At 47.3% G+C, this 19,782-nt stretch overlaps 1 protein-coding gene across 4 annotated transcripts in view; it reads left to right on the top strand.

Annotated features, from left to right (window-relative positions):
• ADRA1A (adrenoceptor alpha 1A) overlaps positions 1-15,914 on the top strand; it is a 109,526-nt gene extending 93,612 nt beyond the window's left edge. For 3 of the 4 annotated variants that reach the window (XM_049631624.1, XM_049631623.1, XM_049631626.1), the window contains one exon: positions 9,407-10,797. In XM_049631624.1, the coding sequence (XP_049487581.1) occupies positions 9,407-9,924 (518 nt within the window). In that variant the 3' untranslated portion in view covers positions 9,925-10,797. Of the gene's footprint in view, positions 1-9,406; positions 10,798-14,175 lie in introns of those variants that run through there. The other variant, XM_049631627.1, reaches the window with a different exon arrangement.
• Positions 15,915-19,782: the final 3,868 nt, after the last annotated feature.

Raw genomic sequence — 19,782 nt, 5'->3', positions numbered from 1 at the left:
TTTACCCCAGGGATCCAGGAGTGCTGATGCACAGGGGGACATGCACCCCAATGTTTATAGCAGCACTCTCAACAATAGCCAAATTATGGAAAGAGCCTAAATGTCCATCAACTGATGAATGGATAAAGATGTGGTTTACATATACAATGGAATACTACTTGGCAATGAGAAAGAATGAAATCTGGCCATTTGCAGCAACATGGATGGAACTGGAGGGTATTATGCTAAATGAAATAAGTTAGGCAGAGAAAGACAGATACCATATGTTTTCATTCACATGTGGATCTTGAGAAACTTAACAGAAGACCAGGGGAGAGGGGAAGGGGAGAAAAAAGTCACAGAGAGGGAGGGAGGCAAACCATAAGAGGCTCTTAAGGACTGAGAACAAACTGAGGGTTGATGGGGGTGGGGGAGAGGAGAAAGTGGGTGATGGGCACAGAGGAGGGCACCTGTTGGGATGAGACCTGGGTGTTGTATGGAAATCAATTTGACAATAAATTTTATTTTAAAAAAGAAGGTGGTGATGAGTGCTATAGAGAAAAGCACTGAGGTCCAAGGATTAGGGGGAATGGGGGAAAAGACAAGATAGACTGCCATGCGGAAGGGTTCATGAATGAGCTGGAGTTTGAACACAGCTTTGAAGTTAGACCATCTGAATGGATTCCAGATGGATGGAGGTAGGGGAGAGGGACAGTCCTGAGAGAGAAGCAGGAGAATGAAGGGGAGAGCCATCATCACGTGGATAGATTAACCAAATTACGGTGAACAGCCTGCCATGGCCAATAGAAAGCCTTGGTGTTGGAAATTCGCAATTCAATTTCACGAACATTTATTGGAAGTACTCACAGGATGTAACCTCCAAGAACAGGAACCTTATGCATTTTCCTGACCATTCTATCTCCAATGTCTACAAAAGGCTGTCTGACTGAGGGTGCTAAGTGCATCATTTGTTACATGAATGAATAATGGGTAAGGAGGTTGTGCAAGGCTGGTGAAAACCAAATGATGAAGGGCCTTGAGTGACAGGTGATGAGCTTGTATTTGATCTTGTGATCGGCCCAAAGATAATTCACAACACGCACCCTGACAGATCTCACCATTATGAGGTTCCCTTAACTGTATTACTGAGCCTTTTGGAACTCCTCCCTTCCTTTTTGTTATTTGTGAAAATTTTTCCTCGTGGCTTCCAGCCGTTGCTTCTCTTTCTGTCCCATCCCCTTGGAGACGACCAGGTGACCAGCATCATAGCCACTCAGCAGCCCCCATATTACCGAGGGGCATGGGGGCCCTGGAGCTGCCAGCAGGCTGACCATGCTGTGCTCCATGCCAAAGAGCAAATGCCATACTTGCTCCGTGTGACTGTCAGTGAGCCTCTGTGTTGCATGTGTCCCTCATGCAACAGGTGTATCTCATGACCACAGCCCTTGGATGTCTCCTCTCAGCCCTTCTTCTCCTCCAGCTGAGACACAAATCTCCAGGAAGGACATTAGGATGTCCTCCGCAAAACCTAGCCCCAAACCTTGGGTTCCCTCCCTTCCAGTCTGCCGTCTTCCCTTCCAGCGATCCCTCACGGGGTTCCTTAATGATCTCGCTTGACCAAGTGACTGGCCATTTGCAGCAACATGGATGGAACTGGAGGGTGTTATGCTAAATGAAATAAGTCAGCCAGAGAAAGACAGATAGCATCTCACTTTTGACCACTTCAGTTTTCCTCGACGTTGAATGCTTTTATAGGGGGCCAGGGGTGGCAACGATGGCCTGGTGCAAACCTTTCATTTTACAGACGTGGAAACGGAGACTCGGGAAGGGAGAGTGACTCACCCAGCTTTAAACAACGATCCGCGCCTTCTTGGTCCCTGGTCCCGACGAGGCTGCAGGGTGATGACCGGGCACTGTTGGCTTAACAGTGGTCAAGGCTGGAAGTGAAGAGACGCCCCATGCTCTGCCTCCATAATGCAGGGGTGCTGGGACGGGTGTGGAGGGAAAAGGCAAGTCTTAAAGGTGTTTCAAAGGCAAACGTCAGTGAGGCTTGGGGACCGGTTGCAATGTAAGAGGCAGAGAGGAGGAGGAGGAGGAGGAGTCAAGTACGCATCCTCCTTTCGGACACCGAGCCAGACCCTGGAGTGGCACTACAGTAAGCACAACAGCCTGGGCCTCTAGCACGCTCCGGAGGGTAAGACGATCAAAGAAAACTTAACGTGGGACGGGGTCAAAATGTCCACGCTTCCAGTTGTAACACAAGTAAGTCAGAGGCTGTGATGTACGGCATGTGACCACAGTTCATAACACTGTATTGCAGACTTGAAAGGTGCTAAGAGTAAATCTGAAGAGTCCTCATCACGAGGGAAAAAAAAAAATGTTTGAGAACGTACAAACCACGACACGTGCCACGGAAGAAAGCAGCCACACCAGGCTGAGGACTACTCTTCTTCAGACCGGGTGGTTGGAGGAAGCTTGTGTGGAGAGATGACGTTTCAGACAAGAGACCCGAAACAAGGGTGACCCTAACGAACGTGGTAAGGTTTGGGAAATAAACTGGTTCGTGAAAGGAGAGCACTTCTAAGGAAACCACCGGTAAAAGAACAAGACGATGTAATTGCTAGCATTTTCCCAAGTCAAGCTGTGCTTTGTGAAGTAAAGGAGGAAAAAATCTTGCTGGCTTTTGGAAGCGTTTGAATTATGGATTCATTTCAAAAGGAAACACACCGCACGAGGTACTCTTTAGGGTCTGACACAGCTGGACACGAGTTCTTCTCCCCCGAGTTATTGCGGGGGTTGGGGCCAAACACGGGTGATCTGGAAGACCCAGTCCCCTTTTCCGAAAGGAGAAATGCTGGTTGGGGCTTTGACAACTGGTGACAGAAGCCTTTTGTAGAGCTTTGATTTGAGCAGCCTGGACTCCTCCAGAGTAAAATCCCTAATTCTGCAGAGCCACACTTGGCCAGCCAGAAGGGTCTCATAAAGAGTGTCTCCCGATTGGGATGCCTGGGTGGCTCAGTTGGTTAAGCGTCCAACTCTCATTTTTGGCTCAGGTCATGATCTCGCAGTTCATGGAATCGAGCCCCACATCAGGCTCTGTGCTGACCTTGTGGAGCCTGTTTGGGATTCCCTCTCCTTGGGATTCACTGACTTTCTCCCCATGCTTGGAACATGCGGGGTGCTTTTCTGCCGCAGGGCCTTTGCATCAACTCTTCCCTCTGCCTAGAACACTCAGCTGTTTCTCATCCTTTAGAACAAAAGTTAAATTTCACCTCCATCAGGCCTGCCCTGAGCATCAGATCTAAAGAATCCCTCTCTCTCTGCCCCTCCCCCCTCACGCTTTCTCTCTCAAAATAAATAAATTAACTTTTTAAAAAACGTGTCTCCCACTTGCAGAACTGTGAGGTATGAGAGAATGCCTCCCCAGGTGACCTCTTTTCTCGCCTGGGCTGGAAGAAACAGTGGTTCTTGACAACAGAAACCGGAGACTAACGTACCCCAGTCCCTGGGGAAAGGGAAAAGGGCCAGCACTGCCCTCCGCACTGGGCAGTCCCCGTAGCGCCCCAGGTTTCTTCTGTTCCGTGCCGTTTGCATCTTTCCCCTACTCACTGCACCCTGCCACACTTCCAGCCTTCCTCTGCTTGACTGCTACCCCAGCTTCCTGCCAGAAAGTTCAGAAAAGACTCAACATACTAACTCTCTGAGAGGAGCAACCATATCATTTCCCTAACACGCGCAAGCCGAGAGCTCAGTTAAATAGAAAAGAGCAGGTCCTTCTAAAGAGGTGTTGAACTAACATCGTCTTGCCCCATTTGTAAGCTTAATGCTGTCATCAGGATGAATGGGCTCAGTGAGGTACACCGGCCAGCGGTACGGCTGGTTCTCAGTAGCTGGGAGCCAGGCTTAGCCAACTTTTGTGTCCCCGAGACCACAATGAGAAGCCAATGGAAGCTGAATCCTCTTTTCTCAGGAAAATGAGTCTCCGTACATACACAGACTTGTATTTCACTTCATGGGAGGCCTATCCATGAATCTTAAGTTGAGAGCCTGGGGTTCCAGCTCATGGTTCGTGGCCAGCATTGTTAGATATTCTGACCATCATTCTAGGTGGATAACCTAAAGACGCCCGTCTGGCTGAGGACTGCTCAAAGGTGGTCCCTGGATGAACCTCAGGAGGGCTCAGGCATGTCACTGTGACAGCCAAGCTGGGAGCCCAACCCAGAGACATCTGGTAGATTCTGGGATGATAAGAAACTTGGGCCTGTGCTTACCCTCTGATTCCTATAGCTTTTCGCTGGGATTTTGTTCAATGGGGCAGAGTTTGCTTCTTGGTAAGAAGATGCCAACCGACCTGGCCTGAATGTTGCTTGGACCGGGACTTCCTGGTCTGGGGAGCTGGCCGCCTCTTTGTAGGACAGCTCGGATCTCTCCTCTGTTCATTGGATGCATACCAGTCACATTAGACTGGTACCACACTCACAGAGAGACCACTGGTTGGACGGGGAGAAACAATGAGGGTCATTTTCTCCCATGGTCACATAACATTAGCTGCTTCTTTTGGAGTCCACAGTTTTTTTAATTGGAGTCATCTAAACCCCAAGTTTCAGAATGTGATACCCTGCAGATGGGCTGTTCCAAGATCATCGCCCACTGTGCTTTTTTCCAGTGTCTGAACAGGACTTTACGGGTTTTTAAATGCTGTCATTATTGATGGTGCTGCTCTCCTCCCCTTTGCATCTCATTATCTCTGAAAGACCTGTCGTCATCCTATGACAACAGCTGGACCTAATTGCCGTTAACACGTCCGTGCCATGGTGGGGTTGCTAAATGGCACACAACACCAGGAGCAGAAATGGGTGAAGCAGAGCAGAGTCTGGGTCTGGGCCTGGCGGGACCACAAATGAGCCAGGTGATTTTGTGGGAACCATTCCTCTCCTCGGCCTTACCGTCTTCATCTGTTAAGGAAGGAAGGCAGTGGTGGCTAGGCTCTACGTTTCTGCCAGTCTCCGCATTCTGGCACTCCGTGACTCCAGCTAATTAGGGCTTATCATAACCCAGAGTCTCTCAAAGTGGTCATTAAGGTAAATGTCAAGTTTCCAGGTGGGTGAAATGAAGCATGGAAGCTGGGAGGTAAGAACTGAGAAGACTGACTCATAGTTTTCTGCTTCCGTACCAAGTCACCCTGATTCTGAGAGAGTTGAACTGCAGAGGAAGCTTCTAATTACCAGTGCTGGGTTGGAATTTGAGAACACCATTTGTATCCTCACCGCCTTTTAGAGTGAGCTGCGCTGGCAGAAAACTCATTAAGGAGACCAACACTGGCAGAAAAGTTGGTTTTCTCTTGTGTTGGGGGCATTGAGAGAAAACACCTAAAATGTGACTAGAAGTGGCCAAGACTTAATGTCCATGGCTCCCAGTGTCCCCTATCATAAGCCTACAGATGAAGCCTGGATCAGAAATGAAAGGTGACGTGTTCCCAATGGAGAGGACACTGAGTGACGAGTCATAAATGGTGTCATTTGAATTCATCAGCTTCAATTTCCCCTTGAAATCCAGAGGCCTTGACAGTGGAGGTGAGGATTCTGAACATTCACTTCAAGGGTGCAGATGTTAATGGTGCTTGGGGATGAACTCATCTGATCAAGTTTCAGTTGACCAAGATGTTCGGAGCGTCCCCAAAAGAAGAGTCAGAAATTCTGTAGCAGGACCAAATGGTGGAAGGGAACTCAGTGGAATGGGGAAAGAGTCCCTAGGGACTCGAGGCTTTTCCAAAGCTCGAGACTTTACCCAGGCGGGTGCACAAGCAAGGGATGGCCTGACCTGAAGGGGGAGGGGTTCAGAGAAGTAAGCTGGGAGCAGTTTGCTCCCTTCGAAGCAGAGTCTGGACAGGGAGTGCTGAGGAACACAAGAAACCAATGGAGACAAGAGACATAGAAGCCCCTGTGCTCACGTGGGTAACTCAAAACTCTGGCTCTTCCTAGGAAGCCCGATGAGAAAAACTACAGTGTTAGATACCAGATGATGCAGCAAGGAGAAAACGATAGTGAAACCCTATTACAGAGAAAACCAGAGGGTTGAACAGAAGCTGGGCAGAAAAAGGGGAAGAAAAAAAGAGCAGCAGAAGAAGGAAAGCACCAGCAAGAAGAGAAATACAGGGCTACAGCTGTCAGGCAGAGAAGAAAGCCAGGCCACATCCAGGAAGCAGAATCATGGAGAGGACAGGGGTCGGCCATTCAATCAGTAGTAACTGGGAGGAGGCCTTCGAGATGCAAGCACCATGCTGGGTTCTAGAGCTCCCCGAGCAAACAACCCTGATGCAACACAGGTTCAGATGGGGCTTATGGTCTAGTCAGAAGTACCCAGGTCAGAGGCACCCAGATCAGAGATGTTGGTCCCCCAACCGGTGGGTTCGACCCTGGTGCCCCACGCCATGGTGGGTGGAAACAGGGAGTAGCACGATCCAGGAGCCTTCCCATCCTAAAAAGCATCGTCATCATCAAGAAGAAAGGGATCTGAGAAGAAATGGAAGCTGGGGATAGAAATAGTGGGGATTGCCAAGAAGACAGTGCCTGAGTGGGAAGGTTTGGACAGAGAAGGATGGCTGGATGAAGGGACCCCACAGGGCAGCAGCAACTGTTTTCCAAGCCAGATCCCAGCACAATCTGCCCTTCTTAGGGGAGGAAAAATGAACGGCAAAAAGAGATTGAAGGATGTGAATAAGGAGGGAAACACCCCATGTTGGCTTTTCTCACCTTTTTGGAAAGTTCCCGAAGGAAGTGCAGTTGTGAGTACTTCTCCTAATTTCTGCCAGCAGCTGCTGAAAGAGAATCACCCCCAAGGGAGGATGAACATCGCCAGCAGAAGTGGATCCCACGACCTGCTCCTGTGGGATTGTCAGATTGGGAATGGGCAGATAGGCTAGGTTTAGATACATCCAGGTGCTGTCACACACTTAATGGAATAAATTAAAAGGGGTCATTTATGGAAAGGCCTCTTGTCCAGAAAAATCTCCCAATCAGTCTGAAAAGCCAACGTCTCGAGACTTACTTAAATTACCCAAGACAATATGTCCAGAACATTAAAGCTGGAGACCATCTGACATTCCAATCTTGGTGTAAATGCATTTTAACCACCTCCCTGCCTCACCCTATACCCTAGCTGCAGGGGGGAGATGGTGTTTTGAGCACATAAAAGGGCAGACCATTATTTACCTCTTAAATTGTGGACATAGCAAGAAGGCCAGTATAGACAAAGCCCAAGCGCTCAGCTCTGGGTCCGCCAGGCCTGGAGTTCAAGGAGGTTCAAGGGACGGAAGAGATTTATTGAGATTTATGAATGCAAAACTGGGCTCTGTGAGCATAGTGACCTCAAAAGGATTGTGGGAGATTCCAGGGTTCCCAAATCCCTTTATTAGCATTCACATTCACAATTCATATATTTTTTTCTTTGCTATTGACATTTTTCAAATAAGAGAAATACACTCCCCTGCCTACCTGATTTACAGAATGGTGAGATCCCCAGACAAGGTGTGCCCTGTTTGTACATCCTCATTAAGCCCAGGCCAAGACATGTCTTTGTGAAGAGTGTTCACTTAATCATGTCACTGGCACTGTTAGAAAGAAATAGTGGACAATCTATAGGCATCATAATGTTAAGATGATTTTTTTTTTCTAGAACTGAGTATTCACACAAAACCACCAGTCATGTTGGCAATGGCCACTTTCTCCACCCCTCAAATGAAGCTTGAAAACACATCTCTCCAATTTCGCTTCCCCCAACTTCACTCCCCATACACCATCTTCTTTCCCAAGAGACGTGTTATTCCAGTATATTTTGAGATCCCATAAGGGAACATAGGTCCTAAAGTTTCAGAGGTAATAAATGCTCCCATAACCACCATCCCATTTTGTCTTCTTCGGTTCTGCAATATTTAAGTTCACTTTTTGCTTGTAGTTGTGAGATCCGCTGCTAAATTTCAAGACAACGTTTGCCAGAGTGGATTTTCGGTGCACCCAGTAGTCTGTCATGACTCTGATGGGTCTGTCAAGCAGAGAGAAAAAGAGAGACAGGAAATCAAGATCTTAGGCTGAAGCAAAAGAAAAAAAAGATTGTGCAGAGAATAAAGAACACCGTGCGTCCTTTACCCATCCCTACGTTAGTGATTATCCATGAAGCTTGCGACAACCTCTTCGATCATTATTTTTTAAATTTGAAAATTGACAAATTAAACAAGATAACCCCTAAGACTGTTCATGTGTTAAGTCTCCATGGCTTTGTCACTGTGCTACCAAGAGCTACGTGACCGTTACTGTATAAGATGTAAAGAGGTCTGCAACTTGGTTCCTCCCGTGTAAATTAATGGATAAGACTTGAACAGGTAAAGAGGATGGGAAGGAGCATTTGAGACATCGGGTCCCAACTTAAGAGGACAAAAAATGGGCAACAGTTGCAGGAAAGCAGTGCATGCGGTTAGAGTAAATATATTAATGGCAGAAAGCTAGCTTACATGGAGTACTTTGGAAGACCCTGAAGGTCAAGTGACTGACAAGCATTTGGCAGCCATTGCAGCATGTCGAGCAGGGAGGCCTCAAAAGGCAGCATCAAAAATAATCGGCATAATTTCAGCGTGGTAGAAAACCACTGGCCAAAAGTTGGCAAAGCCAGTATTTTGTGCATGCTGGATTCTCATTAAAACATACAACTCCCGGGGCACCTGGGTGGCTCAGTCGGTTGAGCGTCCGACTTCGGCTCAGGTCACGATCTCGTGGTCCGTGAGTTCGAGCCCGAGTCGGGCTCTGGGCTGATGGCTCGGAGCCTGGAGCCTGCTTCCGATTCTGTGTCTCCCTCTCTCTCTGCCCCTCCCCCGTTCATGCTCTGTCTCTCTCTGTCTCAAAAATAAATAAACTTAAAAAAAAAAAATCATACAACTCCCCTGCTCAGGAGAGAAGAGATTCGCAATTATTTAGACTGTGTCTATATAACACCCCATCGAGGAACAAAGGGCATATTTAGGTATCCCCGTTTCGATATGGATTATTTTAATGGATTCCAACTTGTTTTTAAATTCAGTCAAAACAACTTGCATGTGCCGCCTCAGCCTAAATTTCATCGTCTTATTATTTAAAGTTGTGTCACCCCCATCACGTGATATTTCATCATCGAGAACTGGTGCATACCCACCCAGTGGGTCGGCTCCCTTAATACGTATTGCACATGTAAACCAGGTGAGAAGGGTCTCCGAGGATACTACGAAAGGGCTACATTCAGAGGGGCTAGCCGGTCAAGTGAGAAACGCAAGTGCATTCGGAATCATTTGAAACATTTTAGCGATACGAAAGTATGTGTGTGCTTTTATTTGCTTGTTTCCCTGGCCAATTGGCCTGTTGGCTTGCAAATAATGTGTATGAATCTGTGTGTTTTCTTCTAGGGTCTTTCTTCCCTGATTTCAAGCCTTCAGAAACAGTTTTTAAAATAGCGTTTTGGCTCGGATACCTAAACAGCTGCATCAACCCTATTATATACCCATGCTCCAGTCAAGAGTTTAAAAAGGCCTTTCAGAATGTCTTGAGAATCCAGTGTCTCCGCAGAAAGCAATCTTCCAAACACGCCCTGAGCTATACCCTGCACCCACCCAGCCATGCCCTGGAGGGCCAACACAAGGACCTGGTGCGCATTCCAGTGGGATCCGGAGAGACCTTCTATAAGATCTCCAAGACGGATGGGGTCTGTGAGTGGAAATTTTTCTCTTCGATGCCCCGTGAATCTGCCAGGATTACAGTGTCCAAAGACCGATCAGCCTGCACCACAGCCCGGGTGAGAAGTAAAAGCTTTTTGCAGGTGTGCTGCTGTATGGGGCCCTCGACCCCCAGCCATGGAGAGAACCACCAAGTTCCAACCATTAAGATCCACACCATCTCCCTCAGTGAAAATGGGGAGGAAGTCTAGAGGACAGGAAAGGTCAGAAGGAAGGCAGGGGGCGGGGGATGATTTTAGGCACCCACCCCACTTCCTACTCGGAAGGCCAGTTCACTCTTCCTGGATGACAAGACGGGACCATCAGACCAGGGACCATGTGGGAACGGGGTGGGGGAGGAGACCTTGGGCAGTGGGTAAGGCTCAGGGAAGAAGGGGGATGTCACACGACCATCCAGCTCTAAATGACGATAAACAGCATTTCCTTGAGGCTAATGCTCTCGCGGTCATCCTCTGAGGCCACTTTCCACGTCTGGCCCTTGCAAACGAAAACCACCATGGGAAACAGAATGTCATACACAATCCAAAAGACTATAAATATAAGGTTATGATTTCATCACGAATATTTTGAGCACACACTCTAAGTTTGGAGCTATTTCTTGATGGAGTGAGGGGGATTTTATTCTCAGGCTAAACTTACTGACAGCCACGTTGGATATTTACAAGGAGAGGGCCTGGAGAGGAAGAGCCTTAAGATGGAGGCCAACATCCAGGCACATTCTTTTGAGAGTGCATTTTAAACTCCACTATTTCTGATCCATCCAGTTGCTTAACTTGGGTGAAACGTGGCAGTGAGGTTTACCTTTTGCAGCAGTTTGACTGGATGCTGCCCCTGATTCCCTAAAGATGAGGGGGAGGGGGCACTCATTTTGCCTCGGAATTAACGGAGGCACATCCTCTATGCTCGGGTCTAGATAGTTGGGGAAAAGATGGCTTTTCCTGATAGGAGGCAGTAGAGGTGAGGGCCCGTTTTTTCAACTCACTGCTACAGAAAAAATTCCAGTAGCCAATGCCAAGATCAAATCGAGGAAGGCTTCTTGTGAAACCTACTTAAAGATCAAGAGGTTGGGGTGGAGTGGGTGCTGATTTCATGCTAAGAGGCTGCAAGCTTACTGCGCAGCCTTTTTGATGTGGCTTAGAAAGGCTTTTCTTGGCAAATGGCTTACTTTTTCCAGAACTCCATTATGAAAATCCAGAGCTTGTAGTACCTTGAAAGGCACATCCTGACTTCCGTTTTTTCTCAGCTGCTTCGCTACCGCATAATGAATGAGGTTCAAGGTCCTGAATGCACATGCAGCCTGGTGGAATGAGCCTTATGATCCAGGGATACCCTTCCTGAACTTTGAAAGATACACATGCTTAGCTTGAGAGGAGACTGACTGGTCACCAGAAAATCATCTAAAGGAGGAATTTGCAAATAGTTTTGGACAGAGGCCCATTGCTTCTGGTAAAAGATCCAGGAACCTGTTCATTTCATCTATCCCCACTTTCTACAGGAATGGGGGGAACTTGCTTTATGTGTTCCAAATTTTGGTAAACCTTCATAACTCTGAATATTACTAAAGATGAAGATGATCATGATATGCAAAAGTTAAAATATTTTTCACGTGCCACAGTAAGAATTTAAAATAAGACTTATGTTTTTAGAATAATTCTGGACTAGAATCACTGGTCTAAAAACTACTGGTCGACCATTTCTGTGGCCTCTTCCCCCCATTTGAGTAATTTCCTCTTAAGAATTCCCAAGCAGATTGCAGCCCCTGTTTAACTTTCACAGCAAAGGTAGGAGCTTGTGATCTTTTCTTCTTCCCTTGCAGCACAATGATAATTTCTTCAAGTGCGCCTTGAAGGCTAATACCTTTGCACACTGCCATAGTGGGGGGGGGGGGGATGTTTGCATGTGGATTTGAGTTTGTGGCTGGTTGTGCCGGGACATAAAATATTTTGCCTTTTCAACCCTTTCTGGAGAATGTCCTCTTGCTGACCAGATACACACACTATGTATGCCTTGTGCTTATAACTTTGATTCTGGCATTAGATATTGGCTGGATTTTTAGACTCTGGGCCTGTCTGCATGTCCCATAACAGCTCTACCAGATGTGGGGGTCCTATTATGGATGTAAGCATCAAGAAAGGACTTGAACATACAAAACTTCTCTTCTGCCATGATAGGAAAATAAGTTTCATTGTTCACAAGAGTTTCGTCCAGGATCTGAATTTTAAAAACCACTTTTCCCAGGCTCCCTTTTACAGGAACAGCATCCCCGGGAAAAGAATGGTAAATGTCTTGTTTCCGTAAAATATGGCTCTCTTAAACAACATTTCCAGACAAATTTAAATTTTAGGTTTTATTTGGGGAGGGAGGGGATGGGGAGGAGCAGAGAGACAGGAGAGAGAGAATCCCAAGCAGGCTCTGCACAGCCCCCACGGGGTTCGATCTCATGACCGTGAGATCATGACCTGAGCCCACATCAAGAGTTGAATGCTTAACTGACTGAGTCACCCAGGTGCCCCTAAATGTTGGATTTTAGAAAGCTAAGGATCACCAGAAAGCCAGCATTAATGCCATTTCTAATCAAAACAAGCAGCTAGAAAATCTTTCGGCCATCAGATAAAAGCCATGACAATTGTATTCATGTGAAACTATCCATAAATAAATTATCTGCTACACTCTTCACCAACCACACTCCCTCCAGGGAGGCAAACTTTAACATTTATTTCCTTTCCCATAACATGATATTAAGTATAAACATGCCAATTTGACAAGAAATCGATAATGTCACCCAAGACTTAGTCAAAGTGGGATAAACAATACTTGAGTTATTTTTTACTCATCCACAAAAATCTCTGTACCTTTGAGCATGCCAAAAACTCTCCAAAATTGTCACAGTTAAACAAATGATTGTCATATTTATACTCACATGTTTACTGCTTCTATTTGTAGTTTGAAGAATTTACCCAGAGTAACAGTGGTCAAAATGTTTTCTCAAATGTGTTATAAAAAGCAGTTGCTTTGAGACTCTCTGAACATCACAAAGAATCAACTTGACATAATGGGATGGGCAAAATTTGAGTTGCTTCTGCAGTTCAAATTGCGTGCCTTAAGAAAGACCTTGGATGTCTGTACTCAGACATTTCCCCAAGTTACTGCAAGGATTTCAGGAGAGCACTTTGCTTGTCACAGTTTTCTTCCTCTTGCCTCACTTGTGTCTCATCCAAGACCACTCTGCTGTCATCATTTTGTGTATGCTAATGCTCCCCAAAATATTAAGGCTTTGAACTCTCACTACCTACCTGGGATCATCCATCCATGGTGGACAGCGATGTTTGGGTAAATAAATATATTCTTAAGGCTTTTTTGTTAGGTTCTTTGGTGCGCCGGGCATTGGCAGGGCATCTTGTACCCCATTATCTCTAAACCTCATACCAATTTCACGTTTCTATTTTAGAGATAAAAATCTGAGCATTAAGAGTGATTAAAGATTTGCTGTAGGCCAGTGAGGAACCATGATTCAGTCCTGGAGCTGCCTATAATGCTAAAGTCTTACCTGTTTCTCCCAGTGCCTCTGCCCCCTAAATAGTAGGGGTGAATGCTCCCCAGTTTAGATTGGATATGCTGAGGATACGAAACTACACCCAAATGTTTTAATGTCTTGTCTCTTTGGGATTTGCCTTCCATTTAACCTCAGTAAATGTGTTGCCAAACTCCATCCCAGCCAAATCCCCCAAACAGATCATAATTAGAGGATCTCGTGTGTACAATTTTTTTTTTTGAGTCGAAGAGAGAGAAGAGAAGGAATTATAGCTATATCTCCAGGAATTACACGGAGCCCAGAGAGCATATCAAACATGTGAATTTCATATCGGTCCCTATAGGGAAATGGCTCAGAATGCTGATCCCCAGGTCGCCAGACACGTAGGCAACCCTTGAAAATGAAGAATCAGGTGGCATCCGTGGCTATGGATTAGCTGGCATTCACCTGTTCTTGGATTTCCTTTTGCAAATGAAAGCTTTATGCCCTGAGTATCTCGGATTGCCTCACCCCCTCAAAGTGAACTGTCACGCAGACCTTCTGACTCAGTAGGTCTCGTGGTCCCGGCCTGGGAACGAGAACATTTTCGGAACTATCTGCCGGGGCGGGTAATCATTGGCTCATTAATCGCAGCTACTTGATCACGGCTTGACAAACATTCTCATTTGCTTCTGGGGTTGGTTCTGCACAGGTCCCCTTGCCAAAAGAGATGCTGCCTCTGCGTATGAGTGCTTGTTGACTTAATTAAGGAAAGAGCTCTGCTCGACAGCAAAGGGAGAAGGGAGCCCAAGCACATGGAAGGTAAACTCTGCCAGCAAAACTAGGGTGACCCAAAAGAAGGCAGTGGTGGCCAGTAGGAAGGCATCAGAGGTGTGCCCACCGTTGATCTGATTTCTTTTTATACTACTAGGACTTTTAACCATGAAACTGCCTGCACACAGCTCCGGTCCAGCCCGATTGGAACACACTGTTGGCACCTGCTCCTTGTCTACGTGCTGTGTTGGGGAGCAGGGCTGAGCCCAGGCTGCTGTGGGGTCCACCGTCTTCAGAAGGCAATGACAACAGTGGCCTCCTGGCCCTCCAAAGTCCCCGCAAGATGAATGAGTGGAGATGACTTTGGGGGCTGGGCTGGCAAAAAGCAAATTAGGATTTCAGCAGAGGACACCCAGCCCCTTGCCGTTGCCCCCATCTGCCTTGCTTCACTCATGCCTCCCAAGACCCAGATGTCATAGGGGCTGAGGGTGGAACCCATCTGCCCCGTGCAGGAAAATGTCATTTCTTCTTTGCTGCTGCAATATGGATTCCTGAGTCTCCCGCCTAAAAGGAAAGCTATGGCGGTGGGCAGGGGGCACCTACCCCCTGTGTTGAGAAGGAAGGGAAGACCTACCCCGGGCATCGCTCAAAGCGGGATGCATGGTTTAGTAATATTTGCTACAACTGATAAGAAACTGCCCTGAAGCTGGTTGCTTCTCTGTTTCCCAAAACAAAATGATTGTCTTTCCTTTCCGTGTCACCCAGTCATTTATTACATCACTGTCCCTTGACATCATAGTCAACATAGCCACCTCATAAGCTGGCAATGCTTAGTGTTAAACTATGAGAAGTAGAGACTTGATCAGGTAAGAAGAAATCTAAGAGCAAATCCATACTGTGTTTGTAGGAAAAAAATAATGAAGGCACCGACCTGTTAAAAAGCCCAGGTACAGTAGGTGCATTCGGATGTAACAGAAAAGAAGCTAAAACAGAAAGTCCCGGTGTGAGCTTAGTATTTCCTTCCGTTTATGTAATGCTTTGTACTTGTCCAGGTAATTTCGCCTATCTCGGGTCATTCCTGTGAAGGACAGAGGGAAGGGTGTGTTATCTCTACTGAACACATGGAGAAACAAGGGGACATAGAGATTTAAGGATGCTTTGAATAGCCCCATATCCAACCTCTGACTCCTCTTTTCGTGATGCCCTCAGTATCCTCAAGGACCACTGTGTTTCTTGGGACCGTGAATTTCATATGTCACTCATTTGTCTCTGATCCACATTTTCAGTTCCATTGTCACCTTCTCTGCTATTACATCCTTGCCAGCGGCTGGCCAGTGCAAGACTGTCCTAGGGGTTCAGTGCACATTTGTCTCTGCTTCCCTTATTGGCTAAAGGACAAGCAAATGTGATTCTGTTCTGTCTCCCTAGATAGGCAGGACCAGAGCCAAGGAAGTAAGCAGAGCAGGGGGCTCTTGGCTTCCTCAATAGGGTGACACTGGAAGGCAAAGCCAGCAGTGATTAACAACCTAAGGACCTCAGGAATGCAAAGATGGAAAAGGGAGTTTCTGGAAGGCTCAGGTGAGCCTGAGGGTGGTTGTTACAGTACCGTTTTGTCACTGTCGGCAAACTGCCCTCTTCCTCCCCTGCACCGGGCACTGCATTTGGCACAAAAAAATACTTAAGAGGCACAGACAGTCCCCAGCTGGGTGTGTTCCAAGTTCATCTGTTGCAAAGTCAAGAATGCGTGTTGCCAAGAAGCATTGTTATAGATGGGGGAGGGGAGGGGTGTTCCCAAACCAACTAAAAAATAAAAAATCTATTTAATGTATACATGGGGCTGGCAAACTTTTCCTGTAAATGGCTAGATAGTAAATATTGGAGGCATTGTGGGCCATATGGTCTCTGTCACACGTCTTTTTTTTTTTTTTTTTTTTTTTTGGACGATCCTCTAAGAACATAGAATCCATCCTTAGTTCATAGGTCATTGCATAAAAAATAGGCCATGGGCCAGATACAGCCCATGGGCTCTACTTTGCTGTCCTTGATCTACGCCGTCTCTAGCTTATGGTATAGGAATACTAATAATAATGTCAAGCAGTGGATTTTAGTGTCTAGCTTACAAGCATCTTTTTAAAAAAATATGCCATTGATACATCTCCGATTGACTACATTAGTATTTCCAACCTTCATGATTTGTTGGAGAGTGCCAAGTTCATACGTGGCGGGGGGTTGGGGGGGGCGGCTTGCTCCATGTAACCCACTCACCCAAAAGACATATTTTAGTTCATCACTGCAATTTGCTGTCCGGGCACGAGGACAAGAGGGAGGCACCACCCACCCCTTCCCACTTTCGGGTTCTGTAGAACAAGCAGGCTGCGGAAGCTCGGGGAGTCTACAGGGAGGTTGGGGCAGGGGCGGGGGTCTTTCAGCTTCTCACACCACTGGCAAAATCTCCTGGCACAATCCATCTGACTCCGCAACAATCAGTGAGTGCCATTTGACCGTGACCGGTGTGAAATCCCTCCAAGAGCACTGGAGCTTGCTGAAGTGGGGGTCCCTAGAGGCTTTGGGGGCCTCACTTGGCTCTTGGGAAGGCCTTCAGATCATAGCAGCCTGCACCAGGAAATTCGAGGGTCCACCCTGGGGATCCCCAAGAAGGAGGGTACAGAAAGAGGTGCTGGAGGGAAAGGATATCTTCCAAAGACAAATACTAGCTTCTAGCAGGACTTCTCCCTCTCTTCCTCATCCTTTTCCTTCTTCTTTCCCTGTTTTTCATTTTTTGTTTATGTCTGACATGACCTAACTAAACTCAAAGTGGCATTGCTGTGGGGAAACACTTAACCCTCCCCTGTGATGACAAAGCCATGTTTCTCGAAGTTAGCATGCTATCGGAGGGACTTCCTTCCCCGTCCCCTCTCTGGTCCTGCTGGGCAGTGAAGGGGAGGAATATGTTTTCAGTTGGACACAAGGTGTGCAATTCTGGTGGCCTAGGATAACGTCCACAGTGTTGAGAGATGAGACTCTGCAGCAGGGCCAGGGGGTAAGGCATGGAATGGGAGTGGGTGCAGAACTGGTAAGGAAGGACCTGGAGATATCAATAATTATATCAGTAATATATATAATAATGTAGCAATACCAAAAATATCAGTGCTAACACCAGTGCCTACGTTGGGCACAGCAAGGAAGGCTTGGGCCACACTACGTGGCCACTTCTCTTCCCTCTCCGTCCCCTTCCATCTTGGTCCTTTCCCTCTCTCCTTTCCAGTCTCCCTTCCATATCCCTGCCTCTCTCTCTACATCATTCCACCCTCTACTTTTTTTTAAACTTATGAGCGATGAATGCTGGGATAGGCACCCTTGTCCCAGAAGGTGCCTGTTCCCCTGGGATACAGTGCTCCGTGCAGAGTTCTGGGTGACAAGGGGGGGGGGGTTTCCCTCACTTCTCCCGTCCCCTCCCCTAGTCAAGCCTGACACTGCAAGCTCGGATCCCCGGAGCCTCCAAGGAGCCCCAGGCAGGAGATGGGTCCACAGAGCGAGGTACACTTCAGGCCCCTCCCCCAGGACTTGAACATGTGCTCCCATTGCGGTCTTTCTGTTCTTATACTATTAGTTCCAAATGAAGGGTGCAAACACAAAGTGCCGGGGCTCAGGAGTGGTTTCTGGGTTATTTCTCTCCCTATCCACAGGCAAGCATCTCTTTTATCAGTGCCACCTCTCACTCTGACGTTTCCAAAGTCTTTACCGAGCCCTACAATGTCACCTTCTCTTTCTCTTCTGCATTGTTTGTCTCTTGCCTCTGTGTGCCTTTACTTTTCACTTCTCCTCTTAGCCCTTAGGGCCTTCGAGACCGTAATTAATCCCAAAGTAAACTTGGTTTCATGTCAGCATTAAGCAATGATTGTTCCCTCAGAAGGTACACCCTAGGCAAAACTCAACAAAACTCAACTGGGGGAAAGGTGCTCCTTCTCATGTGGTGCTCCCACCCCTGACCCGGTCCCCACCAGCCCCTCTGCTCCTAGAACTTATCCATGGACTCCTTCTATTCTTTCATCATAACTTTGGGCCAGGAAACATTCTTCTTTACGCAGAGGGTGCTCTCCTACCGAGTGTGCTCCTGCTTCTGCTGACGCGGCTCCGTGCATTTGTAATCCCCCTGTAGTAGTCTGCTGGGGTTGTCATAGCAAAGTACCACTGACAGAGGGACTTCAACACCAGACATTGATTATCTCGCAGTTCTGGAGGCTGGATGTCTGAGGTCAAGGTTCTGCAAGCTTCTTTCTTCTGTAGCCTCCTTCCTTGGCTTGCAGATGGCCACCTTCCCCCAGCATCTACACATCACCTTCCCTCTGTGTGTCTGTGTCTTAATCTCCCCTTTTTCTCAGGACACAGATTGGATCAGGGCCCACCCCAATGACCTCATTTAACCTAAACTGCCTCTTTAAAGATCCTTTGTCCAAACGCAGCTATATTCTGAAGTCTTGGGGATTAGGGCTTCAACAGACGAAATGGGGGGGGGGGGGAGTAGGGGAATTTAGCTCCTAACACTTTCCTCCCCACTCTGTCCTTTCTGCCCATGAAAACTTATCCAGAATTTTTTCTTCAAATCAAAAGCTCAAATTCAGCCCTTCCTGACCATCCTCTCCAAATTCTCTCTCGATTGGGCCTGACAACCAATTGTGCACTTTATTTTTTCATCCTTCTGTTGCTTTTTAAAAAATCTATCTATCTATTTTTTTCACTTTAAAATGTACTTTACACTGTGCCTCTACAGGTTCTGTCTTTAGATGAAACCTCCTGGAAAGCAGGAGCTGTCGTGTGTCTTTGGATGCCCAGAGCAGTGCACAGCCCCTAGGGGATCCTATCTAAGGAGCAGGGCCCCTCCTGAGCAAGCAAGCAGACAGGGGATGAAGAGGGACATGGGACCAGAGCCAAGCGCTAGTTACAGGAAGGGGCTGGAAGATCAAGTCCAGGGCCTTGGAAATGCCAGATGATGCACCAGGACAGCTCAGGTAATAGTTACTGGGCTTCTGAAAAGTTACAGTGAGATTGTAATCAGGGGTGCCGAGCACAGCAGTGAGGAAGCCCAGGTTAGCTGCCATCTTGAGTCGGGCAGGCATAGGATCCCCTGGGAGGCATCTGCATGCAGGAAAGCAGACCACCACCAAGGAAGGGGACAGAACCTAGACCCTGAGAGCAAAGTGAGACAGAGATAAATGGGGTGAACAACCAACAGCAGAACCCAGTCCCAGGAAATGGGTCACTGAGGAACAGACTGAGGGAAAGATCACCACGGGGTCCCAATCCCAGCGATGGGTGAGTTCATGCTATGTTTCAACGTCTGCTCTGCACCAGGAGCTGCTTGAAAAATGAACGCCAACAAGCCTTTGGGTGGCTTTTCCTCCACTGTCTCCCAGCCTAGAAAGAGCAGAGGAAAGGAAGCTACACTGACTTGGCTAGATGTGTGGATGTAGATGGTCATTCCCTGCTAAAAGTCATCTTAATTCTGACCTTCTGAAGACCACCTCCCACTATTCCTGTCCCCAGCCCTCAGGGACTACAGTATACAGTCATTGCTGCTCCTGCCTCTCGGGGAATGCTGCCCACCCTGTGTGGTTTCAGACTATCTCGGCCTGGTCACCTTGCTTCTGTTGGGAAATTCAGTCCCATTTCTGCTTTATCCACCACCTAAGCCTTTTATTGTAGACGAATTGTTCGCCCGCAAGGTGCTTCTCTGACAGCCATGGAGTGATGTCTTCTCTTCTGC

The sequence above is a fragment of the Panthera uncia genome, chromosome B1, assembly GCF_023721935.1.
Source record: "Panthera uncia isolate 11264 chromosome B1, Puncia_PCG_1.0, whole genome shotgun sequence".
Lineage (NCBI taxonomy): Eukaryota > Metazoa > Chordata > Mammalia > Carnivora > Felidae > Panthera > Panthera uncia.
Note: the sequence above shows the minus strand (reverse complement) of the source record. Positions and strands in the feature narration are given on the sequence as shown.